Source organism: Misgurnus anguillicaudatus, chromosome 24 (assembly GCF_027580225.2).
Source record: "Misgurnus anguillicaudatus chromosome 24, ASM2758022v2, whole genome shotgun sequence".
NCBI lineage: Eukaryota > Metazoa > Chordata > Actinopteri > Cypriniformes > Cobitidae > Misgurnus > Misgurnus anguillicaudatus.
Window position 1 is genome coordinate 10,795,882 of NC_073360.2, and position 20,875 is coordinate 10,816,756.

At 34.4% G+C, this 20,875-nt stretch overlaps 1 protein-coding gene across 11 annotated transcripts in view; it reads left to right on the forward strand.

The window, feature by feature from the left end:
• Positions 1-20,875, forward strand: part of tenm4 (teneurin transmembrane protein 4) — a 287,452-nt gene that overhangs the window by 77,826 nt on the left and 188,751 nt on the right. For all 11 annotated transcript variants that reach the window (XM_055195967.2, XM_055195958.2, XM_055195960.2 and 8 more), the window contains exons 2-3: positions 699-982; positions 7,325-7,597. In XM_055195967.2, the coding sequence (XP_055051942.1) occupies positions 760-982; positions 7,325-7,597 (496 nt within the window). In that variant the 5' untranslated portion in view covers positions 699-759. The remainder of the gene's footprint in view (positions 1-698; positions 983-7,324; positions 7,598-20,875) is intronic.

A 20,875-nucleotide genomic window follows, 5' to 3' on the forward strand; every position in this document is an offset into this window, starting at 1 on the left:
CATTATATATATATATATATATATATATATATATATATATATATATATATATATATATATATATATATAAATTTTTTTAAATTGATAAAAAAATGATATATATATATATATATATATATATATATATATATATATATATATATATATATATATATATATATATATATAAATATATGATAAAAAATTGGGATTTTGATGATATTTGCTAGTGGAATAAAAATAGATGACGTACAATTGTTTCACACAAATAAACACATAAAAGAATGAAAAAAAAATAGTTTATACATCTGCACAAATATTACAATGTTGAGTAAAAAATAAACATTTACCAACTTTTTTTTATCCTTATGTGAAATTCAGGCTACAAAGTCTCATAATCTAATTTTGAGATTTGGAGCATCAAAGTTTGATTTCACATTGATTTCAATCTTTGACATGACCTTTCTCAATATTAAAGAAATCAAGGTTATATTTTTTACAAATTGTGATACATTTTTCAAATTTATGTGTGAATGGACACTTCAGTACACTTTCTTCAAGTAATGAATCAGAGTTTAAATCAGTTCATTGAAAATAAATCAAACTCTAACAATATTTTTGCTGTGAAAGAATTTATAAATTGTGAATATTCTGAACATACAAATGCATAAATGTTATGTGTGTTTAACTCAACCTTTTATCTGCATCTCTTTCTTTAGAATCATAAGGACTGATTCAGTTTTTCCTTCGTTTGATGTTGAGTCGAGAGACAAGATTGCCATGGAAGTGAAAGAACGCAGACCTTACCGCTCCCTGACCTCCAGACGGGACACGGAGCGTCGGTACACCAGCTCATCAGCCGACAGCGAGGATGGCAAGCTCAACCCAAAGTCTTACAGCTCCAGTGAGACCCTCAAAGCTTTCGACCAGGACTCCAGATTAGCTTATGGCAGCCGGGTCAAAGACGTTGTGCACCATGAGGCCGACGAGTTCAGCAGGCAGGGTAAGGAGAACAAGATTTCTTACCAGGATGGCATGGATCAAACTACTGGTTGACTTTAAGGCATAAATCCGATTTTAGTTAGATTGATTAAGGCACAAATCAGATTATCATATTGATTGTTTACTGTGAAAGCTGTTTTTTGAACTTGCATGTTTAATGCACATTTATCTTGGGACCACAACTAAGTGTACCTAAACAAGGGCCAAATTTGCATGTTGTTTCAATAGGTATTGTAAGATAAGGTTTTACTAGGAAAACTTGAATAAAAAAATCCTTCGGACATGTAAGTTAGCCAATTGGTAGTATCTGGCGCTTATGCACATTTACATTTTGCCACATGCTTTAATGCATTGACTTGTGTATTTAGGAATGTTTGTAAATCATATTAGGAGTATTGATTCACAGATTGTTACTCAAATGATTTGAATGATCTAGAAGTCAATATTTTAACATTTTAATGAATTAATTATAATCCTGTTTTTAAAAAAGCAAATACATGACCAAATATTACCCATATGAATAACCCTGTTGAAAGGACCATCATTGCTTGTCACCAGAATCCTTCAATAATGACATTTTCCCAGCATGGATTACTGATGTCCCAACCAGGTTTCTTATTTAGCTTAGCCAGCAAACCTACTTTGGTTAACCATTTCCATTTGAAGCACCAACCCAGTGGATTGTTTACAATATAGCTGTGCTGGTCCACCAGCTATACCAGCACCAAACTAGCACTAACCAGTATGGAAATGGGTGCCTTTTCAGAAGGGACTGCCACGCAATGTGCAACACTGCAAAAATGCAGCAGCAATTATAGCATGAAAAGGTGTTCTTACAGCGTACAAACGGAAGACTTGAGAAGTTCAACAGCCGAGGAGAAAAAGGCTGAATAAGCTTTATTTTACACCATCTCAAGGAAAACAACCAATGTGCTATGCATCATCAACTCTTTATTTAAAGGGTATACATGTATTTACACTGAAAACAGGATCAGGCCACAGTAGCTTTGTGTTTCGAAATCATGTGTGTTGCCTCACTGCTTATAGTTTACATAGGCAGCTGCCACAAAAACCTCAAAATTGAGCCATGAAGCGCTCCACATAGGCAGCAACCGCACTGAAGAAAAGCCTCTTAATAAATGCCTATAGCTGCACTAAACCATCCATACTACTTATGTCAAAGTTACTCAAAGGTACATATTAGTATCTCAAAGGTACATATTAGTATCTCAAAGGTACATATTAGTATCTCAGAGGTACAAATTAGAATCTCTTAATTACATATTAGAATCTCAAAAGTACATATTAGTATCTCAAAGTTACAAATTAGTATCTCAAAAGTACATATTAGTACCTCACATGTACATATTAGTATCTCAAAGTTACATATTAGTATCGCAAAGATACATATTTTGAGATACCAATAGTTACAAATTAGTATCTCAAAGTTACATATTAGTACCTCAGATGTACATATTAGTAACTCAAAGTTACATATTAGTATCACAAAGATACATATTTTGAGATACTAATAGTTACAAATTAGTATCTCAAAGTTACATATTAGTATCGCAAAAATACATATTTTGAGATACTATTGGGTACATTTTAGAATCTCAAAGATACATATTTTGAGATACTAAAATGAACATATTAGTATCTCAAAGGTACATATTAGTATCTCAAAAGTACATATTAGAATCTCAAAAGTACATTTTAGAATTTCAAAAGTACATATTAGTATCTCAAAGTTACAAATTAGTATCTCAAAAGTACATATTAGTACATCAGATGTACATATTAGTATCTCAAAGTTACATATTAGTATCTCAAAGGTACATATTTGTATTTCAAAGGCACATATTAGTATCTCAGAGGTACAAATAAGTATCTCAAAAGTACATTTTAGAATCTCAAAAGTACATATTAGAATCTCAAAAGTACATATTAGTATTTCAAAGTTAAAAATTAGTATCTCAAAAGTACATATTAGTACCTCAGATGTACATATTAGTATCTCAAAGTTACATATTAGTATCACAAAGATACATATTTTGAGATACTAATATTTACAAATAAGTATCTCAAAGTTACATATTAGTATCTCAAAAATACATATTTTGAGATACTATTAGGTACATTTTAGTATCTCAAAGATACATATTTTGAGATACTAAAATGTACATATTAGTATCTCAAAAGTACATATTAGAATCTTAAAAGTACATTTTAGAATTTCAAAAGTACATATTAGTATCTCAAAGTTACATATTAGTATCTCAAAGGTACATATTTGTATTTTAAAGGCACATATTAGTATCTCAGAGGTACAAATTAGTATCTCAAAAGTACATTATAGAATCTCAAAAGTACATATTAGAATCTCAAAAGTACATATTAGTATTTCAAAGTTACAAATTAGTATTTCAAAAGTACATATTAGTACCTCAGATGTACATATTAGTATCTCAAAGTTACATATTAGTATCTCAAAGGTACATATTTGTATTTTAAAGGCACATATTAGTATCTCAGAGGTACAAATTAGAATCTCTTAATTACATATTAGTACCTCACATGTACATATTAGTATCTCAAAGTTACAAATTAGTATTTCAAAAGTACATATTAGTACCTCAGATGTACATATTAGTATCTCAAAGTTACATATTAGTATCTCCAAGATACATATTTTGAGATACTAATAGGTACATATTAGTATCTCAAAGTTACATATTAGTATCTCAAAGGTACATATTTGTATTTTAAAGGCACATATTAGTATCTCAGAGGTACAAATTAGTATCTCAAAAGTACATTATAGAATCTCAAAAGTACATATTAGAATCTCAAAAGTACATATTAGTATTTCAAAGTTACAAATTAGTATTTCAAAAGTACATATTAGTACCTCAGATGTACATATTAGTATCTCAAAGTTACATATTAGTATCTCCAAGATACATATTTTGAGATACTAATAGGTACATATTAGTATCTTAAAGGAACATATTAGTATCTCAAACGTACAAATTAGTATCTTAGAGGTACATATTTGTATTTCAAAGGCACATATTAGTATCTCAGAGGTACAGATTAGTATCTCAAAAGTACATTTTAGAATCTCAAAAGTACATATTAGAATCTCAAAAGTACATATTAGTATTTCAAAGTTACAAATTAGTATCTCAAAAGTACATATTAGTACCTCAGATGTACATATTAGTACCTCAGATGTACATATTAGTATCTCAAAGATACATATTTTGAGATACTAATAGGTACATAATAGTATCTCAAAGGTACAAATTAGTATCTCAAAGGTACAAATTAGTATCTCAAAGGTACAAATTAGTATCTCAAAGTTACATATTAGTATCACAAAGATACATATTTTGAGATACTAATAGTTACAAATAAGTTTCTCAAAGTTACATATTAGTATCTCAAAAATACATATTTTGAGATACTATTAGGTACATTTTAGTATCTCAAAGATACATATTTTGAGATACTAAAATGTACATATTAGTATCTCAAAAGTACATATTAGAATCTTAAAAGTACATTTTAGAATTTCAAAAGTACATATTAGTATCTCAAAGTTACATATTAGTATCTCAAAGGTACAAATTTGTATTTTAAAGGCACATATTAGTATCTCAGAGGTATAAATTAGTATCTCAAAAGTACATTATAGAATCTCAAAAGTACATATTAGAATCTCAAAAGTACATATTAGTATTTCAAAGTTACAAATTAGTATTTCAAAAGTACATATTAGTACCTCAGATGTACATATTAGTATCTCAAAGTTACATATTAGTATCTCCAAGATACATATTTTGAGATACTAATAGGTACATATTAGTATCTCAAAGGAACATATTAGTATCTCAAAGGTACAAATTAGTATCTCAGAGGTACACATTTGTATTTCAAAGGCACATATTAGTATCTCAGATGTACAGATTAGTATCTCAAAAGTACATTTAAGAATCTCAAAAGTACATATTAGAATCTCAAAAGTACATATTAGTATTTCAAAGTTACAAATTAGTATCTCAAAAGTACATATTAGTACCTCAGATGTACATATTAGTACCTCAGATGTACATATTAGTATCTCAAAGATACATATTTTGAGATACTAATAGGGACATATTAGTATCTCAAAGGTACAAATTAGTATCTCAGAGATACAAATTAGAATCTCAAAGGTACATATTAGTATCTCAAAGGTACATATTAGTATCTCAAAGGTACATATTAGTATCTCAGATGTACATATTAGTATCTCAAAGTTATATATTAGTATCGCAAAGATACATATTTTGAGATGCTAATAGGTACATATATTAGTATCATAAAGGTACATATTAGTATTTCAAAGTTACATATTTGTACCAATAGCATACGTATCTGTACCTAATGATATATATTCGACCTTTTTTGAAAGGCACTTCCCCAGTAACAGATGGGGTGCATTTAAAAACAATCTAACACTGTATGTACTCTGTACTCACTGTGTAACTGTGTAATTTCTAGGTACCAACGCTAAACCTAACCAATATTAGGTACATATAGTATCAGTTTGGGGGGGTATGTGGACTGTAAGTATACTGTAAGTCAGGGGTAGGCAATGTCGGTCCTGGAGTGTCGATGTCCTGCAGAGTTTTGCTCCAATCCTAATAAAACCTTGCCTACCTATAGTTTTCAGGTGACTTTTAAGACCTTGATTAGCTTGTTCGGGTGTGCTTGATTAGAGCTGAAGCTAAACTCTGCAGGACATCAGCACTCCAGTACCGACATTGCCTACCCCTGCTGTAAGTGCTTGTACTGTTACATAAGGTGCAACCCTACTGATACAATAACAATGTTCTCATTTGTCCATCAGCTTTTCTCACTTTATTTAACTGAGCATGCAACAATGCATTCTGGGATTGCCTTCTCTGTAAATGGATGTGCGATGTTGCCTTATTATTTTGGCCAAACTAGGTTTCTTAAGAGGCAGCATAATTAAATTGTCTAGTTTTTGGAACACAATGGTCGTGTTGAGAGCGTTCCTGTGTTCCACTTCAGTAAACAGCAGGCATTTGATTTACACTGAACAATATCCAAATGCCCCTCTGATGCTAGCTTTCGATATCCTATTTTTATCGGCGAGTCCTAACAGGCATATTTTTCTCGCACAGAATTTGGCAACAAGTCACCTTAACTCGCCAAAGAATTGCACCCCTACGCTGTTGCTGAAATTGTAAGATGTGTTAAGTATCAATTTGGAATCAAATGATGAGCTTAAAGGTTACAACCCCTCATTCAAACAGTTCGTTCAATGAAGATGTGTGCTTCCTGGGATTTTAACGAACAACTTTGGCACCGCTAACACCATCCTCCATCAGTCGAGCAACAAAACGGTACTCATGGTGCTACTTACTGTAACTGCATGACAAAAATGTACCACAGCCAAGTAATACAATGTAAGAAGAGACCTGAAAGGGGGTGCCATCGAGCTCGACTTCAATGGAAGCCACAAAACCATATTTGTTTTTATATTTGAGAGGTTTATTTGATAATTACAAAAAATCCCTGACACATGACCCACATGTTTCCTTTAAAGCGAGAGATGTTTTTTCCCTGATCACTGTGCTCTCCGACTTCATATTGAAGCTGATATCTATTACATTTACTTTCTGACACGAGATGAAGTATTGCAGGCTTTGGCGGATCTCATCTTGCAGGCTGAAGATGCACGAGGCATCTTTCAGATACGCTTCAGAGACTGATTGCATTCAAACAATTAAGAGACTGCGGTGACGATTTGATCCCCTGTTAATATATTTCACCCGCTATGAAAAAGCAATAGCTAAAAGTGGAAAGATAAAAGGAACGCTGAATGCGGCGTTGCAGCTTTACCATTAGCGTGCCGGAACTTTAATGAGAGAGGGTTACCGTGAATGCTGATTGGCTGATGTCTTTTATGACCTTCTAATGTGTCCAGTTGATGGTGACTTATATCCGTTTCCTCTCCATGAATACTAAATGCATCAGACACACTTACATTTATTGCATTCACTCTCAAGCATGAATGTGTAATTTCCTTTTCTCGTATGTTTGGCCTTTGCATGCTCTAAATGTTTATAGAGGTTGTGCACACCCAAAGAAGGTTGAGTCTTGAATATAAACTTCTTGTTATGTATGCACAAGTGGCATATGTTGCATATGTTTCTCTACAAGTTGAGTAACAAGAACCCTATATTAGCAGTCTACTAGACAGAAGATAGAGGATGCTCTCATGGATTACTTAACTCGGTTTAGTAATAATTATCTCTTGTCCCTACAGGTGCAGACTTCTCTCTTAGAGACATGGCCTTTGCTGATCCAGTGTTGCCCCATATGACATCATATAGGACAGAAATGGGCCTGCCCCATCGTGACTACTCTGTCAGCGTGGGCTCGGATGCTGACACCGAAACGGATGGGATCATGTCCCCGGAGCACGCTGTCCGTCTCTGGGGTCGCAGCAATCCCAAATCCGGCCGTAGCTCCTGCCTATCCAGCAGAGCCAACTCCAACCTCACCTTAACCGACACGGAGCACGAAAACACAGAAAACGGTAAGTTCGGTTGTTCCTGTGCTACTCACCGCACTGCTTAGTGCAGGATTACAGCAGCAGACACAGAGGGATGTCTCAAGTTTAACATCGAGGTTTCATATTGAATGTGTGATGTGCCTTTTTTATGGAAATGATTTGTGGGTTTGGGAGACAGATTTTGTTACGCTCACCAAGTTTTTTTTCTTCTTTTCGAAACGCTTCTGCTTTAAAGCAAAAACGTCTCTTGTATGGTGATTTATGGAGATGAGCTTTGCAATAATATGATAATCGAATGGGTGGTTTTCTTCGCTAACTTCCAAGTGCTTTATTCTCTAAAAGCGATGCTATTTCTGTATTTTCTTTACATTTGACTTCAAATGTATTGAAATGACACAAATGTGGAACATAAGAAAATGACATAGGGGCGGTTTCCTGGACAGGGTTTATTCTAATCCCAAACTAAAATTCTGGTTTGAGCTGCTTTATTTTCAAAACGCATTGCACTGACAAATCTTAACATATTTAAGTACCATTGTTTTGCCTCAAGATTCACACCAGTATAGTTTTTTGTAAGGTTTGTTTGTAAAAAATACTTAAATGTCCCACGTAGATTAATCTAAACCCTGTCTGGGTAACCACCCCATAGTCTTTTAGTACTGAGCTTTGCATTTTATTTTTCATTTACCTTTACATTAAATGTCTAACTAAACTAAACTGAGGTCACATACCCACCAAAGCGTTTAAGCACGACTGAAAACGCCAGGGGCATGTCGACTGTGGGCACATGCCAGTGTTTCTTTAGCTGAGAGCTTTATTTGCTGTGATACTTTTGTTTTATTTATCAGTTGTTGTATGAGGCACCAGTTGGTTGATTTGGTATTTGTCCCGTCCTTCCTCCACTGTGATTGGACAACTGAGTGATACTGGCGAGCCCAGCGTTTTTCCCAAAGTTGAACATTTTTCAGCTCTCGGCGATAGGTATAAAACAGCATGCGTTGGCACTAAGTAGAGACAAAAACGTCAGCTACTGCCATATTTTTAAAAGTCTGGCGCTTCCATTGGAAACATTTTTTAACATATGCCAGCCACAACACTGCAAAAAATGATTTTCAAGAAAAAAAAATCTTAGTCTTTTTGTCTTGTTTTTTTAGTACAAATATCTAAAAATTCTTAAATTAAGATGCTTTTTCTTAATGAGCGAAACAACCCCAGAAAATAAGTCTAGTTTTTAGACCAAAAATATCAAATTTAAGTGATTTTGTGCATAAAACAAGCAAAAAATCTGCCAATGGGGTAAGTACATTTTTCTTGAGTTTTTCTTGAATTTAGTCCCAACAATGTTTAAGAAAAAAGTTCAGGATTTTTGCATACCCCATTGGCAGATTTTTTTTTTGCTTGTTTTATGCACAAAATTTTTCACATAAATTTGATATTTTTGGTCTAAAAACTAGACTTATTTTCTTGGGTCATCATAATTTCAAGATTTTTTTGTTCTTTTTACTGAAAACAAGACAAAAATACAAAAAAAAAATTTGGTACACTGCAAAAATGACTTTCTTACGTAGTATTTTTGTCTTGTTTTCAGTACAAATATCTAAATATTCTTAAATCAAGATGTTTTTTATTGATGAGTAAAATCACCCAAGAACAAAATTGTTTAAATTTAAGTGAATTTGTGGATAAAACAAGCAAAAAAAATCTGCCAATTTGGTAAGCTAATTTTTCTAGATTTTTTCTTGATTTAAGTGTTTAAGAAAAAAGTTGAAGATTTTTTGCTTGCCCCATTGGCGGATTTTTTGCTTGTTTAATCCACAAATTCACTGAATTTTGATTATTTAAAAATTAGACTTATTTTCTTAGGTCATTTTGCTCATCAAGAAAAAACAAGACAAAAATACTAACTAAGAAAGTCATTGTTTTGCAGTGTACATGCAGTATACTGTACACTGCACACTAACTTACATCAGTAGGGCTCTTCTGATATTTTTAATGTATTATATGTTGACCTTTTATGCGCAAATGTGCAGGTTATTTAATGTCCTTGTATATATAATATGTGGATTATATACAGCATGTCTGCCCTGAGTAGAGGTTGGTTGTATTATAAATACAGCAATCCTAGTAATAGGTGTGAAAATCTCTGCTTTATTCCTTTATTTTCATTGGTCAGTCCATTACTGTATTTGCCCACAGTGACCTTGAGCAGTGTGATGGTGGGTTTAAATTCAGTCTTTCATACTAAAGCCACAAGAGGCCGTGTTACAGTGATTTTACCACAGATAATGGGTATTCTTAGGCACAGTGTGAAATGACACCAATTGAACGCCTCAGATTCTTTAAGGTCATTGGCTACTGCAACAATAAGTAAAGCGTTCGGTTACCAGTGATGCATAGTTTTACAGTACGCTAGCAGCAATAACACTTAAGCATTTAAAAAGAGCAATAACCATTTATTTAGCATCTTCCTGTAGGTGTGTAAAAACATAGGTGTCAGGTGCCTTGTGTTGGTATTAATGGTCCGAATGAAGCAGGCAGCCACCCTGGATCTGTTTTCCTCTGGCTTTGTGCTTTCATATGAACCCCAAGAGCCTAATGATTGTATTTGCTTGCACGGGAGGTCACAATTTTACTGAGCGAGTGCCACAGTGAAAACCTGTCAAGCACTGGGGCGGATTATGCTAGAGGAACAGCCCTATATGGGAAAACACAATAATAAAGTCAGTGGTAATACATTTACTGTATGTTTGGAATGAAAATTGTATCTTTTTTTATTTTCAATACACAGGTTAGAAAAATGTGAACGCTACTCAATGCATTTCATTCCAGCATGCTTTTAATCTTTTTGCAACAGCGTATTTTCATATAGAATTGATTACTGAATGCCCATATCTGAATCATACTGGGCACCTTTGTAATGGGTTTGAATGGCGACATGCAAGCAAGACCCCGACCTTGGGAAAGGTGCTTTATAAATAAAACGTATTATTATTATTATTATAACAGAAACCTACATTGGTTACACAACTATGTGGCTCAATCAATAGGCTGTAAATAATTTTATTTTGCCTTATGGGCCGTGCACACCAAAGCTTTTACGCGGCGTATGTTTTCAATTGTTTCCAATTGAAGCGCGCCATTTTTCGTTATTAATTGGGCGGAGCTAAATCCTAAAGCCTGGCCCCGCCCCTAACACAATCATGAGCATCCATTCAGGTTGTGCAGTATTTGAAAGTTGGGAGAGACAGCTGCATTCTGGGAGTGGGCGTGGTTTCAGCGCAGACACTCCCCCAACATTTGAAAGCAAATAAACTTACCTGTTTTCCCAAGAACTTATTTTATTTATTTGGCATTTTTGAAATCATTCAGGGCTGGGTTTCCCGATAACGATTGAACTTAGCACTTAAGAGCGCTTTCTACGAGCTACTTAACGAACATTCGTTGTTCATTTACGTGCGTTTCCCAAAGATGCACGTGAAACGATCGCTCGGAGCTGGGTTTTAAGTGCTACTTACGAGTCGCTATCCATTTGTCAAGTGCTGAAATGTCACCAATAGAATGACTCGAATTTGTAGCAGAAGCTTGTTTAGGCTAATGATCTTCAGCCGATGTGCAGTAATATTTTTAATAATATATTTTCATTATTGTTCAATGATTTTTAAATGTTTTAATAATTTATTAAATATTCTTTTCCGTATTTAGTTAGGACTCGTCCCACTGCGAAATGCCTTCTGCATTTCTATTATTGTTTAGATTATTATTATTATTTGTCGTTTATTATCTATCTTTATTTATTATTATGGATTATTGCATTGTACCGTAAATATTTATTTGGTTTCTTTAATTAGATGCCATTTCCCTTCAAAACAATGTTTAGATAAATTATAGCAGCAATCGGTATGAACCATTTATCAATTTGCTATACCAACTTTTACCAAAATACAAAAAAACTTTTACCAACTTGTACAAAATACGTTTTCCTTTATTAATTTATGTTTAGTCATTTAAATTTGATTTCTCATTTGAATTTTAAATATATTATATTATATATTTAATATAAAATAAACAAAGAAGAACCCAATAAATAAATAAACATTTAAAACATTACATCATCGTCATTGCAGGAGTGCAATTTGCTGGTTGTCCTGCAGGTGACCTTGTAACTCTGTTGTCTTACGATGCACTTATGTATGAACGATTACTCCAGAGCACTCGTAGATCTACGATGATTTTCAAGTGCAACTTAAGTTACGAAGCTTTTGGGAAACAGCCCGTAATTCTAAAATGATTCGTACGATCGTTTTTACGATCTACTTAGCCTTACGATGCTTTTGGGAAACCCGGCCCAGATTTGTCTGGGTGGTTAATAACATATTTTCTGTGGTTTGACAAACTGAGAACATTTCATATTAGACTTTGCATGGACTTTAAAGTATTCAGCTCTTCATTTATAAATCTGTCATATAGGAAGTCCTCACAGATATAATATCCATAGTGCCTGGATCTAAAACACTTATAAGGACACTTTGCTCCTTGTCTCATAAGTATTTTTAGAAACGCATTTATGTTCAAAGTTTTCACCATCAGTAGTTTTTTCAGTCTTTATATATGCTGCCTGTTTCCACTTTAATACCGCTCTTGTTTACAATGTAGTATATTTAGTCCCAACATCTAATAGAGCCTTTAAAAATCACAGCAGCAAAACACCCATTGGCTTTTCTCTGCAGTCTCCCTTAAAATCTACATATATTAAGTTTCTTATTGGTAGTCTTCGGCATTAGCGACAAGGCTGTTCTTTTGTCCCGAATCAAATTTTATGCATAAACATCAGCCATCCACTTAAAAGGAAAATTGAATATGTCTTTCTGAACACCATGAAACGCGCAGGTACCCGAAATACACATTAAACTGCATTTCGGAGAAAATGCCCTCAATGTAAATCTTAATTCATAGGGCCTAGGTTTCGGCTGGACCGTTGTAAAGCGGAAATAATTTGAAATTGCTTTTTATATTCTGTTCATTCATGCAGAAACGCCACTTGCGTTTACTGTTTATTGAGGTAATGCCTATTAACCAGCCTCTCACAGAATCCTGCCAGCAGACCTACACAGCTTTCTGCAGAATTCAAAGCCCTGCTTTCACAAAGTGTTCTGGCCTCAACCCTTACGTGTCTTATTAAATATTTCTGCTAATTTGTTTGTTCTCGCAGCACATGTGAAAATAAGAGTGCTGTTCCTTGTTGTAAATTCCAGTGGGTCGCTGAATGTGCAATGGGGGTAAGCACATTTTTATTAATTAAGTGTTTAAGAAAAAAGATTTTTTGCTTACCCAATTGGCAGATTTTTTTGCTTGTTTTATGGACAAATTCACTTAAATTTGATATTTTTGTCTAAAAACTAGACTTATTTTCTTTTTGATTTTGCTTATCACAAAAATGCATCTTGATATAAGAATTTGTTGATATTTGTTCTTAAAACAAGACAAATATACTAAGTAAGAAAGTCATGAAAAATGCAAACAATTAATATGGCAAAAAGTTGAGCAGATTTGTTTAGATGGATGAGGAGATTGTATATAAAAACTTTGTTAATGAAATCCGTATCTTGAGTAGTGCAAAGTCATGTACCTGTAGGCCAGGGGTTATCAAACTCTAGGTCGCGACAGTGGCGGCCGGTGATTTCTTTTTCGAGGGCGCACGATTCGAAGTTCGTCACAACATGTATGTAGCTCGCCGTGTGTGTGGTTCGTCATTTCAAAATATGTGTTCGGCACATCATGTAAACTTATGTGCATCACGCTTGATGTCAAAATACGAGACTTTGAAGGGGTTAATGATAAAAGAGACGCTCGTGTTTGCCAGATGCTTGCTTAATCTCATGTGTAATCAGACTTAAGTGTAAATTCATATTTTGTGAATGTGAGCGTCTCTTTCATCATAAATCCTTTCAACGCGTGTACAGCAGGCATGCATTTTGACATGATGCATAATGCACATAGGTTAACATGACGCAACAAACACACATTTTGAAATGACGAGCCACACACATGACAGTCCGAACACATATTTTAAATTTTTTCTGTCATCTAAAGTAGTCTAGCAAAACATCCATTTATTTTTTTTCTTAATATTTTTGTGTTCATTTGATTAAATTACAACATAACGCATGTTCAAACACAGCCGGACACATTGCGGTAATGAGAATTTCAGCAGAAAATGAGATAAAATTTACAATTATAAATTCTTATGTTGAAATCACACATTGTGCAAGGTAGATCACAGTATTGTGTTAATTCTAATGCTTTTTAATGTTACTATATTACACATTTTAAAGCTAAAATCATTAGTGCCGTGGTGTTTCAATGGTTTCGTGAGAATCACCCACCTATAGACTGAATTAACACATGTGCATGACCTCACGGTTATCACAGGTTGGCATTTTGTTAAACGTCAAGATGTCATTACCAAAAACTGCACTTTGAAACCTGTCTTCAAAAGTGTCCTTTTTTAGGACCCTAAAGCGTGATTGTTGTATAAACGAAGCAGCCAAAACGCATAAAACATACATTTTATTTTCTTTGACTAAAATAAATTAACTTAAAAAAGATCTTACATTGTCATATGTGCTGTGAAAATTTTCCAAAGCAGTTTCTTTTATCAATATGTTACATGGTACCTTGGAGTCTCTAAATGTGATATTTATGGTATATATACAAGAATAAAAGTATAATGTAGTTCATTATACATCAAGGTAAATATAGCCATTTGAGACCACAATGCATTTTACTATCAGGACAAAGAACAATGATGAATTTATTTTCTACTGATCCTTGTGCCAGTTGGGAATGTAAAGTTGCTTGAAATAAATCACACTAAAGTAGAAACTATTTCTGATTTAATTAACAAACAAGATTGAATTTTTCATCAAGGCATCTGTATTTTCATTATGAAGGGCTTTATTCATTACCCAGTCAACATGCAAATACTGTATGTGAATATGAAGCAGTTGTGTTTTCAACCACCCGCTTACCATAAACCTCATGTCTAAGCAGCTTTCTTCAGGCGCTAACTATCAGGATTATTGCAGAGTCACTCTTGAATAAGCACGGACTGATGTTTAGTAGTCATGTTTGGCTGCTCAGGGCTGTTTGCACGGCCTCTGTCAGCTGTGCTTTACCTTCGCCAGCTGAGCTTTATGGTTATTTGTGAGCGCTTTGGGCAGTGCGAGTGTTTTCGTACCTTATGGCTGTAAATCAGAATACTGCAGGATTTTAAAATAATCATTGTATTCTGTATGATCACATATTAAATATACAGTACCAACTTACAGTTATGCATTTGGCAAACACTTTTATCTGACTTGCAGTGCATTTAATGTATGGATTGTTATCAGGGGATCCCTGGGGATCGAACCCATGACCTTTGCATTGCTAATGCAATGCTCAAGCTAGTTGAGAACCAAATATTAGCAGTGCATGCTAAGATTCTCTATTATTATTGCTTATTATTTTGTTTTTTGAATTATTAGAGCATAGTTGTGTAACCCATCATCTGGACTTTCACCTGATGGACCAGTTAAACCAGGAAAAACACATACAATAGACACACATTGTTGAAGTGACCTAAGCCATGTCTAGGAATGTTCTTTTAAAGCATACTGTCATGTGGGTGGGCTATTCAGACAACCCATAAAACACAAGAAACCACCTCATGGCAATGCTTGGCATTGTTGTGCACCGAACATGTTTTCATGTGGTTTATTAATTTTTGGTCTTTTGTTCTGTTATAGCACCGCAGGGATGCAGTTCAGAGTTGTTGACCAGTAAACACTATATATTCATTGTGTCCTTTGTCTGCCCAACCATTCAATCCGGCAGGAGCAACAGGAAAGTCTGAGGCCGCATTGATTAGCAGGATATTTTCAGCAATGGCCATACAGTAACATAATAAGCACTGCTCAAAGTTTTAGTCATTATTGTAAATCGAACACAAATAAATGGATGTTAAGAGGCACAAAATGGCTGTAATAGTCATATCTAAGTTTGTTTGTAATATAGAGGCCATCTTAATCGATTTCCTTATTAGCGTATTTTGAAATGTTTCATCCGTTTGCTGGCAGTCCAGTTTAAAGGCGATAGGTGGCTTAGTGGTAAGATATCCAAAATAGAAATACTGGCTTGAAAATGTTCGGGAGAATTACAGGAATTTAATATCACTATTGTTTCAATGAGACAACTTTACCCCTTGGCTATCCTTTTTCTTAAGAAATCCACAAGGATCTGTGTTACGGAGATTGTGTGCTGAATTATTAATAGAGGAAAACATGTCTCACGAAAACATGTCTAAGTCACGTTTTACACAAAAAATATACACTGTAAAAAATTTGCTGTGATTATGCAGCTGGTTGCCAGTAACTTATTGTATAAGATAAAGACTGAAAATGTTTCATGTTCATTTAACTTTGAACAAACTGTTGCCAGTAAATAACATAAATGTAAAATCTACAGTAAGTTACTGGCACCTAGTTGCCAGTAATACCCAGTAATACTGTAATTTCTACAGGAATTTTTTACAGTGTATTTTTATACACACACAAATGCAAAGATTTTCACTGAAATACATTCTGACGTTGAAGTTTGAGATTAATTGAAATGACAAAAAATTAATAAAAAATCCACACGGTAAAAAAATATCATATCGCGATGACGATGAAAATTCGATGTATCGTTCAGCCCTAGTACAAAACTACCTTTTCTGTTGATGGGTGGTACCTTTTTGGTCTGTTTTTTACCTTAACAAAACATGAAACAATTCTGTGCCATTTTTAGTACATTACTGTACCTTAAGGACCTATTGTGTACCTTTAAAGGTATAAAATTGGTATAATATTGTACCCCAATGTGTTGTACACATAAAGGTACAAAAATAAACCTTTGAGGGTGAAAAGGTACATTTTAAACTATTTTTTTGACAGTGATGACAACATACCTGTCAACCCTCCTGTTTTTCCCTGGATTTCCCGTATTTTACCATTCTATCCCGCCATCATCCCGTTTAAATAATTTCTTGCATTTCTCCCATATTTTTTATCTTTTTTATAAATATCCCACTGGCCGCATTTTCGGGTTCGTGAAATTTTCCTTATTTTCAAATCCCAATGTTGACAGAGATGGATAACAGATTTGATTATTTTAAATAATTAGTAAAATAAGATAATAAAACACTACAAATAATGATTTAAAAATACTTTCAAGTTGTATTGGTGTTGTTGTTATTCTTAATTTTTCTTTTTTGTATTACAATAGAAATTAGGAAATGTGCCTAATTTAATAAACAGCAGGCTCCAGACAAACTTTTTTCACTAGGATCACAGTGGCCCCCAACTGAAAATTTTAGGGGCACAACCAGAAAATTTAGGGGCACACACCTTAAATCAATATGCTAACCAAATATTCAAATTTCTACTAATTTCCACTGTATTACTAATAAGTACTTTAATGATAGATGCAGAAACTATAGTGTGCTGTTTTAAAATTCAGTGTCACATCACAAAAAAAGGTCAAATTTACTGGTCGCACATGTGCAACTGGATGTAAAATTCAGTAATTTTTGGTGGCAGTCTGGAGCCCTGAAAAGTAATGATACAATAAGAATAATGTAATGATTTGAAAATTAAAAGGTAAATTTTTATTAGGCAAAACTTTTTTTTAGATTTTGGGTTAAAATTTGTCCTGGAAATGTTAACAGCTTTACATTCACCAAACAACGATGTTTCATAATTTGCAATACCATTAGACGCATGTCATTTTCATACCTCCAGGTAAACGTTTAATGTCCTTTTTGAATGACTTTTTAAAATAATAAAGGCCAGCATTGCCATTATAGATCTCCTCTACTGAGAGCCCATACTGTCATGTAAAAAATATGTGATAATAAAGGTTTTAAAAAGGCATGTAATGTACCGTGAGGTGAAAATGAACAATGGCATGATTTTCATAGGGGTTGTTAGGTTTTTAACGCATGATTAAACTGCAGCCATCCATCAGCATTTTTCCCCAGAAGGCATATAAGCGAAAATGTCCCCATGTGATTGTGGTTAATGCCTGTTATGGAAGCTCGGCGGGGATGTTGAGCTATAGGGAAATCGAATCTGAACCCTCAGACCTGCAGATTATAGTTTATTCTTTTGTTTCCTGCTTTGTGGTTGTTTGTAAAGCTTAAATTGACAGTTTGCTGCAAAATGTGTCCCTTGAAAACTGCTGTGTGAACTTGAAAAGCAAGAGAGATGCGAAGATCAGAAGAAAGTTTGATGTACACACGCCACAATCTGTGATCGCACTCCTTGTTTGATGGCAAGAATGAATAATTGGTTAATTTGACTGAAACTGCATCTGTGTTGGTTTGTTGTATGAGCTGTATAGGATGTCACTTTGAACTGCCTCTGAACTGTTGAGCGATTGAGGTTAAGTGGAGCTCAGAGAAAGTGATCAGCGTTGCTGTAATTGCCGATGTTGACAATGAGACAAATGTGCTACTGTAGCTCCTCGCTGTGACACCGCCTGGCAGATAAGCGGTTAAATGAAGTTACTTCTGTATCGTCCAAATGTAGAATGAATTAGGCTTTTAGTTTTGGGCCTTTAATGATAAAATCTGTCTCATTTTGGAAAAATATGCTTCAAAGTCAATCTGGCTAATAGCGTGTATGGTGCTCCACTGGGCATCTGTCACAGATAATGATTATTATGGTTTTACTCAGTAAGAGAAGATTGGTTGGTGGAAAGCGGGTATACTGTATATTTGGTGTAGTTTTTAGGTTTTGCTGTAAATTGAGCTGGATTTACATTAAAGTACCATGGTATTACCATAATACCATTATTTATTTATTTATTTAATTGTTTGTTTATTTGTTTATTTAATTTATATATTATTTATTTATTTCTGCATGGGTTCGATCTCAGAATCACACATACTAAAAAAGTGTATATGTTGAATGCACAAGTCAGTTTGGATTAAAGCATCTGGTAAATGGACAAATGGAAATCTAAAATTCAAAAATTTGGTGGGATAGCACAGTGGTTTTCAAACCGCGAGATGGTGCCAGAGGGGGCCCCAGTTTTATGACATTTTATGAAATACATTAATTTATCATGAATTCTGTGTAATTAAACCTAAAAAAAAGGGGCTACTAACCAAAAGCAGAACTTTTTTGTATAATTTAATGTTTTTTTTAATTAAAATGTTGAGTTTTACAACAGTTTTTTGTCACAAATTTTCTTTGGGGGGCCGCGAAGGAATGCACCGTACACAAGGGGGGCCGCACCCTGAAAAAGTTTGTGAACCACTGGGCTAGCTAACCGGTTGGTTTTTATAAAAACAAGGAAGAATTATGTTAAACCAGTATTACCCTTTAAGTGTGCTGATGATAAAATATGAATGCAAACCTAGATAAACCTACTAGTCTTACAAATCATTAGTCTCTTAATGAATTCGGATAAACTTAGTTGTTGGATGACATATCAAGTTTCCTGACTCATCCCTAGCATGACCACTTGATACTATCACGCTACCGTCAAACTATCAGAGTATACGTTTTTCCCAAGGCTCCATATTAATATCTTCCTCTCTCATTTCTTATCCTTTGAACTTTTCCCTCGAGCTCTCCCACCATATCATTAACCCACGACATGAAGTTAAATCAGACTGCTATTAGATGAGACACTTCCGGCCTTACAGGAGGGCTTCAGTAAGGTGTGGTGTTGAGTGGTGCGAGACAGCAGACGCGGCCAGATGAGGTTACACAATCTGACCTTGAAGCGCTGGAGACAAAAAGATGCTTTTTGGAGTACGTGGGACGATTAAAGTCATATCACAGTATAAGTGCTTAAGTACCACAGCAGTTAGCAATTTGTCGTGGGTTAAACATTATGTCAGAATATCTATGGGTTGAAACATTTCCAAATAAATAAAATAAGAAAGCAGGCGACTCTTTCAACTTTGAAATACCGCTACAAACAGAATGGATGCTTGCAATTGTGTTAGGGGCTGGGCCATGATCGGTGGCTCCAGTGCATAATTGAGCCACTGTTTTAGTCCCGCCCAAATAATCCTTAAAACAGACAACATGTGGAAAACCTGTTTGCCGGTGTAGCTCCACAATTCAGTACTACATAGTTCACAGCCTTTGTAACATGTTTCAGCAATACATTTCTAACGTTATAATGTGTTCAGAAACAATTCTTTGAAACGACTTTACGCAGACTTTAACCGAATGGTCTTGGCATGTATTAAATGTTAATGAAATACCTTCACTTAAAATCTGCTTAACTCTTTCATTAAGAGAAAACGTTTGCATGAAAAAAACATGTTCCGGATGAGTTTTATGGTTATCGTTATTTGTAATACAATGATTATCCACTTACCCAATTTAACTGAAGCTGAAGCAAATTATTATTTATTTTACCCTTCGTGTATGTTTTGATAATCGCTCTAAATCTGATCTCTAACAAATTTTTGTTCACAAAAATTCAATTATTTCAGCTTTTTGCTTATATAATTAGTATTTTTGAAGAAACCTACCCATATTTGAGAGTTTATAAGCATATAAAAAATATAGATTTTTTGTCTGGGTGTGCCTCATAAGTCTTGAAAAGTGAAGCCGCTGGCTCTTTAATCGCCCCCTGGTGGCTGGCTGCAGTACAAGTCATAAACCCCGCCCTCTCCATTCAAACGAATGGAACTCTGCTCTAAATAAAAAAAAAATTACACTTCCAATAAAAGTTTCCGAAAGATGGTTATGGTCCTTTCAAGTAGTTGTTATCACGCTGATATATGTTCAAGTGTTCATTTTTGTGATAAGTTTAATTTTAGCTAGTAATTTCGATGCTATAGAAACGGGGCGTGTCGTTATGATTGGCGTGATTGAATTGGTCGCATGAGCGTTTGGGCGAAAGTTTGATATCGCGGCTCCACCTCTGGCTCCACGGACGATTCCTTCTGCGCATGCCTTGGCTCCAAACTGACGTTTTTACGTAACATGGCGGCGACCATGGTCGGACATTTTTGGCTTCAATTCATTACAATGGAGGGAGGCGACGTCGCGTCGTCCGGCTTTTTACAGTCTATAGTTTTTCCCGTATTGTTTGTTTGAAAGCAGAGGGTCTGTTCTTTCGTTTGATATATTTGTATGTTTATATATTTTACATATTTCATGTTTGTGTGACAAATATTGGCGGAGTTATCAGTTTGTTTCAGAAAGATGGTCAAGGAGACAGAGATGTCTGAACGCACTCCCTGTTTATTTTTCT